Source organism: Limulus polyphemus, unplaced genomic scaffold (genome assembly GCF_000517525.1).
Source record: "Limulus polyphemus unplaced genomic scaffold, Limulus_polyphemus-2.1.2 Scaffold494, whole genome shotgun sequence".
NCBI classification, from domain to species: domain Eukaryota; kingdom Metazoa; phylum Arthropoda; class Merostomata; order Xiphosura; family Limulidae; genus Limulus; species Limulus polyphemus.
In genome coordinates this window covers 1-8431 of record NW_013666104.1, presented here as the reverse complement: position 1 = coordinate 8431, position 8431 = coordinate 1, and the positions used below count along the sequence as shown (strand labels likewise).

Here is an 8431-nt window from a genome sequence, read left to right as displayed (position 1 = left end):
AAAAAAGTAGAGTTAAGTGTCATCAATAGTCGACTGCAAAAAAAAATACTCAGGTAAATACTTTATTTCTTGTTTCATGATTATTCTTTTTTTATTATTATAAAAGTAACTAAAATGTAAAAATAGGGATTTCTTTAGGTTAGTTAAGGTTAGATTAGGTAAAATAAAAAATAATAATAATATAATAAAAATATTTCACAAGGCTCACATGCGAGCAGCTCGGAGTAGCTCATGGGTAAAGTAATTTGATAGCATAACATGGTCTGCACATTCCTCAAGTGATTTACAACTTATAATGGGGCAAATAGTAGTTAGACACAATTCAAAGGGCAATAAAATAATAAAATTTAATTATAAATAGATGTATACTGTTAAGAGTTTAAAGCTACTTAGGATAAACGAATGTACTTTCATGTTACATTTGAAGTCATTCTAGAAAGAAAAAAGGTTAATTTAGATTTATTTTGATATTTTTGTATTTATTTGGTGGTTATGAGGTCAGTCAAATTGACCAACTGCAAATAGAGTTAGAGCAGAGAAAATAACAGATAAAATATAAAATTTTACTGAAAAGAAACAACTGAAGTGTATTTCGGAGGTTTTAGAAATTTTTGAGATGAAGAAAAGTATTTTAGTCTTAATATCAAAATCACTTTGCACACAGACTATTCAAAACAAATACTTGATATATTCACGGACAAATCTTTTTTTGTATGTGAAAGACTTATGTTTACTGAAAGACTGCTAAATTTCGTGAACATATACAAACTATATTAAAAGTTAGTAGTATCAAATTTATAAAGACTTTGAACGAGTACAAAGAGGTCATGTGGCTGGTAAAATTGATCAAGCCCATATTAAGAGAGTTAACAGCTACAAAATTAGAGAGAGTGATAGGTATGATAGTCGTGATAATGTCACTCCTATTGGTGGAGGGTTGCTGCACAATAATTTACATGTTAGTATTGAGATAAGTGAGAGTATCTGGACTATTGACAAGCAAAAACAGAGGGCAGTATAAGTCATGAAAGCTCTTTGTGAGAGGGGTGAGATGTAATCTCAGAAATCTGTTCTATTACTTAACCTAGAAATTTCCAACAAAAGCATCTGGCTGTTTTAATCTATAAATTCTTAGTTAAACAATTTCAAATACAATAATTAAAACACCATATTACTAAAAGATTGGAAATAATGAATATTCCCACCAAATCACGCCAGTCTTCTCTGTTGTGTTACATATTTTATGCATTAAATATTGTTGTAAGATATATCTTTAAAGTTGCAAATATAATTTAAGCAGCTGAGCAAGATTATTTTAAAACTAGGGCAAAACATGCTCCTTGTCAATCACAGAAAAACCTTAGTCAAAGTTTGTTACTAATCTATAAGAAACAGTGTGGGGACCAAAAATGTTAAGTTCAAAAAAATGCATTAAAACCTATACACAAACATCATGCTATTACAACAAACAAAAAATGGTACCTGCATAATAAAAATTAATAATTTTTTAAGAAACATGAAGACCGTGAAAGATATAAAATTTAAACATTTTACCAACAAAAGTTGTTAATGTAACTTCTTAGTATATATTGTGCTGAACAAATGTATATGCATATTCATAGCAAGAAAGCAATTCACATGTATACCCTTTTTAATTACAATGAAGTTGAATAACAAAAATGACGATTGAGAACTAATTTACAGCTCACACTTAACACTATCTCAATTCTTAGCTCTATGTCACTAAACTCTTGTTCATGAGAAAGAGTATGAAAGAAATCACATATGTAGAACTTAACTATTTAGCTATAATGTAATCTCATTTCCATATCTTTCACAACTCATAAACTTTTATGTATTTTGAATATTTCACTTCAAGCTTATGGCTATGTTTGATTTAAAAACTTGAAGCAAGAGTACTGCACTTTTACATATACGCTTATACAATAAAAATAATTTGCCAGTGCTCTAGTAAGAAATATTTGTCTTACTAGAATTTTAATCAGATAATTTTATCTTAATGTTTTCTCTCTTATAATAAGGAAGAGGTCATTTTAAATAACATTTATTTTTATGTCACTTCTTAAAGAAGATAATATGATATAATACTTAAAAAAAACAATTGATCCATATTCTGAAACCATAAGTTTCACCCTCCAAATACAAGGTTAAATTCTTCCATCAAGAATATTACTGAATATTATATACCTTTCTGGTTGCAATGATGCAAGTGTTTTGTTCTGGTTATTTAGATGTAGAACTACAGCATCACTGGGATCTTCTCGTCTGATGGGAAAAACAATTTATATATGTATATATATTATATATACTTTGAGAAAAATCACCTTTAAAAAACTATGGTAGTAATTTATTTACTTGGCGATGTTTCAAGCAATCACTCTTTTTCAAGCCAGAAACGAGCCTATCGATTAATGACAGTAACAAAAACATTTTGAAATGAAACAATACATAAAAACAGAATGTAATAAGAGATATAACTATGAGAATTAAACAATACAGTAAAAACAATAAAATAAAGCTATGATTAAAAAACAATATTAAAAATTATTAGAAATTTAGAACAACTTTAACTTAAACATTTTAAGATAATATAAGAAGGGTATTTAAAAAATATATAAAAAAGCTGAACTGTTCATTAATACCCAAAGGACTTAAACAATCCAAATTAAAAATTATTTCTTTTTCGATTATGGTTCTCTTACTGGTGTTGGTAAGTAAGGTAAGTACTTTAAAGTTCTCAAGAGAATGATCAGCTTTGTTGAAGTGCCAAACTACAGGTTTATCTTGATCTTTAACCAAGATGCCACGTAAGTCTTCTCACATTTGCTCAGCAAGACTTAAGCTTGGTTCTCCTACAGAGGTTTGGTCACAGTTGTTACAAATAATACAATAAACTACCTGGGGTATCTTGACAACAGAAGTAGGTGGTGTGTTCATTGTCAGATTGTCATAACTAATGTATGGTGATTTTCTTACATTTTGAGGAAAGTAAGAATCTCTCATCCTATACCCTGAGTTACGATTTGCAAGTTTCTCGGATTTTAAATTCTTCATTGAGTTGTAATGTAGAGAATTCAATTCACGGACTTTCTTATGAATGTTACGTGCAATAGCTTGATCAGTAGATTCGTACAATCATGTGGAGAGGGGTAATTGAATTCGTTACGTATCACAATTTATTCCGGTGCTGATAGCACAGTTCAAATGAAAAATTTTCTCCTTTGGAACAAAATGTCCTTAATGTATCTCGTATCAAATCAATAGAACATTTGGTCAGTCTATTCTCTATCATAGCTATATCATGTGGAGAGGGGTAATTGAATTTGTTACATATTACAATTTATTCCGGATGAGCCTCCAATTTATTATGTAACATATTATAATTTTTAATAGTCTGAAACTGACTGAAATGTTACTTTAGATTTAGAAATTAAATGTTGATACGTATCCAATTTATGACACTTGCCAACAAGATTTATACATGCAGTATTTTTAATATAAATATATTTAGTATACATAAAATAACATAATCTATAATAATGGTTATTGCAAATAATGATCTACGTACAAATGTTTTATAAACTTACAAATATTTAGTCCTCTATCTAGTCTGGAATTTCTTTGATATCTTATCGAGGGTTCATGATGGGTGAAATAATTTTGAGTAGATGTGGATACAATTCATTAAACAGGCAGCTAGCTAGCTCTGTGTTCTTCAGTTTTTGCCAGCCACATGCCAATTTATCCACTGCTGAAGTTATATAATGTTTTCGTAAAAATACTAATGTCCAATGTGAATCCTCTGATGTTAAATGGATTGTAATATTCGAATTCTGTAAATGTTCCTGGCTAAGTATCTGAAGTTCCCGATTAATAAGCATTATATCAATCACAGTTATAGCTTTCGAGGTTTATAGCACACCAATAATATATAATGTCTTTTGGCATGGTGCATTTATAATTTTCTACAATTTTCATGAATAGGCAGGAATTTCACAACACTGATTTAACAGTATAAGTTATGTATATTTTAAATATAAACTTAACTCTTCCAGCTTGTAATGATTTTGTGCTTGTTATAGTTTTCATGCTATAACTTTTAAATTAGTAAGGGAATGTTAACGAAATTTGGCAGATTATCAGTAAATATTACAATGTTTTCAGATAACAAAATATCTGATTTTTTTTATTACGTCTTAAGGTTTGTAGAGCAATGTTTCTTTCATGCCTTTTTTTTTCACATTTTGCCTATCTATCATGCAAAGTAATTTTCATTCTAAGATTAAAAATATTTTTATGCAGAAGATTTTGAAATTTCACATATGAAATCTTTATAATGTCCGGATAGTTATCAAATATTTCTTATGAAAAAACTTTATATTCTATTTGTTATTTTCAGTAATTAATCTCTGTACAGGTTTGGTAGATTTGACCAATCTCACACCCACCATAAAAAATTAGGAAATAAACATAAATTATGCCTCTTTCATTCTAGGATGAACACAAATTATAACATGAAAACAAATGTTTAGACGAAATAGCTTAAATCTCATAACATTATACATTTATTATTTTTATTATATTGATCTTTCACCATTCCTGGCTAACAATACAGAAGTTACAATGATGTGGGTCATGTGCACTCATGTTACCATATCATATAACATACAACTGACCTTTGGTCTGTACAAAGTAACTTGTCTTGACTGTGTTTTAGTCGACTAGTATTTTGTAAAATACAGTTACATTTCAATTATTATACATTATATAGATTATTGCTATTTTGAAATAAGTTCTTAAAGTTATTTTTCCTAAAACATAGAACAATAAATAAAGAAGTAAAGCAAAGAATTATATCTTCTAGTTACAACTTTTGTACTCTGTTGCTACTTGACATATGTTGCTAAGCCTTTAAAAATTTTGCCATGGAGAATATGAAATTTTCTTTTTTTAGGTTTTATATACATTTGAAAAACTAAAAAATTATAATTTATTACATCAATACCATAGAATTCTACTATAATTTATCAAGCTTAGTAACTTAGCTTTATTTGGGTCTAAAAAAATATGAAATTTAGAGCAGACTAAAGACACAACCTACCTCATTGAAATCTTGATTTAAAAGAAAGAAATGATGCTAGGTACGTTAGAAAGGCTTAGAAAACTACTGGGGAGACTTTCTGAGCATTCAATTGGTTATTCACATGTTATATATAGAAGTAAGTGTATATAAGGGAGCATTTTCAAAAATGGAATGAGGTGGGCAGGGGGTTAGTGTGTTTGATTCAGTACGAGTGATATCTGAGCAAATAGAAAAGATAAGAGATTCTTATTTTAAATTGTAGCTTGTAAATATCGGTAATTTGAAATCCTAATTCATACGAAATTATAGACTTTGTATTTTGACATCACAAACATTATACATATACACATAAACTTATCGATTTGATGTATATTGCTAAGCCTTTAAAAATTTTGCACATGGAGGATATGAAACAAATAGTTTCATATACTTTTATACACAGCCTACCTCATTGAAATCTTGATTGAAAAGAAAGAAATGATGCTAGATACGTTAGAAAGACTTAGAAAACTACTAGGGAGACATTATGTAACATTTATGCTTAAACTTTAGCAAGACCATAACAATGGTCTTGCTTAAGCCTTTAAAACTTTTGCACATGGAGGATATGTTATATGTGATTCATAAGATATTGAGTGATCAATTGGTAGTTTGAGTTCCTAATTCATACAAAACTGTAAACTTTGTATTTTGACATCACAAACATCTAATTTCAACCAGTGCTGCTTCACCATACCACCTGACACACAAAAATCGATATTTAGCTGTATTTTTTAATACTTACTTTTAAATTAAGAAATTAAATAACATATAATACTAAATTTTGAATTATAATCAACAATTTGATACCAAACTTATTGACATAAATTCATAAGATAGTAGTTCAATAACATTTTGAATGCAAGTCAACAAATGCAATGACATGGCCTTTGACACATGGCCCATCATGATAGGGTTAAATATAACCTACATACTAATAATAAATGTCCAAATTTAGCTTTCCAGAACTTTAGTTTAAATCATATCAGTAATTCTAACACCAACAATGTAAACAATTCAAAACTTCCAACTACATGCACCCAACCTCACTTCAACAACCAACACCCTCCTACTTCCACTGATCATCAACACATTCCCCTTAAGCTTACATATCACCCATTCAACATACAATTAACATGTATATTGTTTGACAACTTCCACGTCATAACACAGGACAATACAATTGGTCACATGTTTTCTAAAAAAAACTGTAATTTCTTATAAATGAGACACCAACATTGAAGATTTAATCGTCCATAGTCAACTTCCGAACAACATACAACTATCATATGCTACTCAAGTTGGTATGTACAGTTGTCAGAGGAGCAGGTGCAAAAAATTGCCCTTACATTGATCATAGAATATCTCTTAGAGGCCTTAAATCGATGTATTCTATGAATAACCATTTCACCTGTATATCTAAAGAGTTTATTATATATTTGTAACAGCTGTGACCAACTCTATGTAGGAGAAACCAGCTGAATGCTCACTGAATGTACATGAGAACACTTGCGTAGCATTTTGATTAAAGGTCAAGGAAAACCTGTAGCTCAGCACTTTAACAAAGCAGATTCTCTTGAGCATTTTAAAGTACTTGCCTTACTTCATGCCCCCTCCAACACCAATAAAAGAACTACAGTCAAAAAAAGAAATATTGGGTTTGTTTAAGTCCTTTGGGTCTTAACCAACAATTAAGCTTTTTTATAATTTTTTTAAATACCCATCTTTCAATATTTCTATATTCAATCACCTTCACATTTTTCTACTTACACATACATGTATACAAATGACAGTGTACAGATGTATACGCATAAAAGAATGCATGTGTACAGATGTAAAAATGAAATGCCGAGATATATCTAATGCTGGCATTTCGATATAAAAGTATGCAGATACACTGGTTTGAAAATACAGAAATATAGATTTCAAAATCTCAGGGTCAAAAACTTAATGTTTTTAGGTAAAAATAGGTAAATAAAGATGCAGGCGTATGGGTAAAAATAAACATATATAGGTATAATAATGTAGGTGTATAAACATAAAATAAAGATGCATAGTTAGAAAAGGCAGGTGTATACAAATGCAAATCCCTGACATTCATCTTTATTAAGTCGAAACATGAAAAATGTTTCTCTCATATTGTAATTGGTTGTTTTAATGCTTGAAAGATGCTGGTAAATAGCCACACGAAACAGATGTTACAGAAGACCACTTGGATCAAAGAGCAAACTTAAGCTCTCCATCTACCAAAACACCAACCAAAGTATCAAAACAATAGTAAATGTAACCTTTCAAAAAAGTTTAGAATAATTTAAACCAATAACACACACCACATGATCAGGCAAATAATTTTACTTACTAGTTTATGACTCCAACAAAGAAATAAAGAACAAGTCTGTGTTTAGGCTTCCAAAGTTTCAATCTTCTGTGTCTCTAACATTCAAATTCCCACTTAGAACCTTTTCATCCAAACAGTAAAAAAGTACTAATCACAGGCTGGTTTGAGAACTTTAATTGACTGCAACAGCCCCTTAAAAAATAAAAAATATCATAAACTGGGATTAATATAGAATTTTAGACAGAGCTTACCAGTGGAAAGAAAGAAAAATCAAAGAAGCTATCTTGATCAAACTACACCATCCTGCAATTAAAAGAAGCAATAGTTTATACATCAAAAACCTTTAGACAATCACAACTCAACAAACTCTATAGATATGATGGCATCACAGTCCTACTGACAACATCAGCCAATCATCACACCTGCTCAACCTACACAACTTGAAATGTTTTTGGTCCCAAAGCTCTCAATTCAACAGATGATTTTTAGCTTTTATTGACAATCACATTGATAATTTGCCTCCTTTCTTTTCCCAACAAAATCAATGTTCCCCTCAAACAAAAAGTAAGGTCTATCTTAATTTTGATACCCTAAGTGCAATAGTTATTACATTTTTTCACTTTTCAAATTAGTAGAGGGTGCTACGGAATAGAGAAAAAATTGAAAAGTTAAGCTCTTATAGATTTTTGAAAAGTATTTAATATTAATATTATAATTTGTAGTAATTTGGGTTAAATAACAAAATAATAACTAGATTTAGTAAGATTGGTAAATACAAGTAAGAAGGTCAAAGTTTTACTACAATGTTAAATTAGGCTTAGGTATACTTCCTGGTAAATCATAAAACATTGTTTTATTAAATAAGTACAATCTAAAGACTACTTTATTGTCTCGTCATGTTTTTAGGAGTAACTTGTTTACCTGAACTTAGATCCATCAGTTTAAATTCA

The 8431-nt window shown here is 29.4% G+C and overlaps 1 protein-coding gene across 1 annotated transcript in view; it reads right to left on the bottom strand.

Moving 5' to 3' along the window:
* The window catches only part of LOC106458624 (porphobilinogen deaminase-like), a 17457-nt gene extending 14433 nt beyond the window's left edge, over window positions 1–3024 (bottom strand). Inside the window, exons 1-2 of the mRNA XM_013918147.2 lie at window positions 2843–3024; window positions 2209–2286 (exon numbers count right to left, since the gene is read on the bottom strand). Of these exons, the coding sequence (XP_013773601.1) occupies window positions 2209–2286; window positions 2843–3024 (260 nt within the window). The remainder of the gene's footprint in view (window positions 1–2208; window positions 2287–2842) is intronic.
* Between the last annotated feature and the right edge of the window lie 5407 nt (window positions 3025–8431).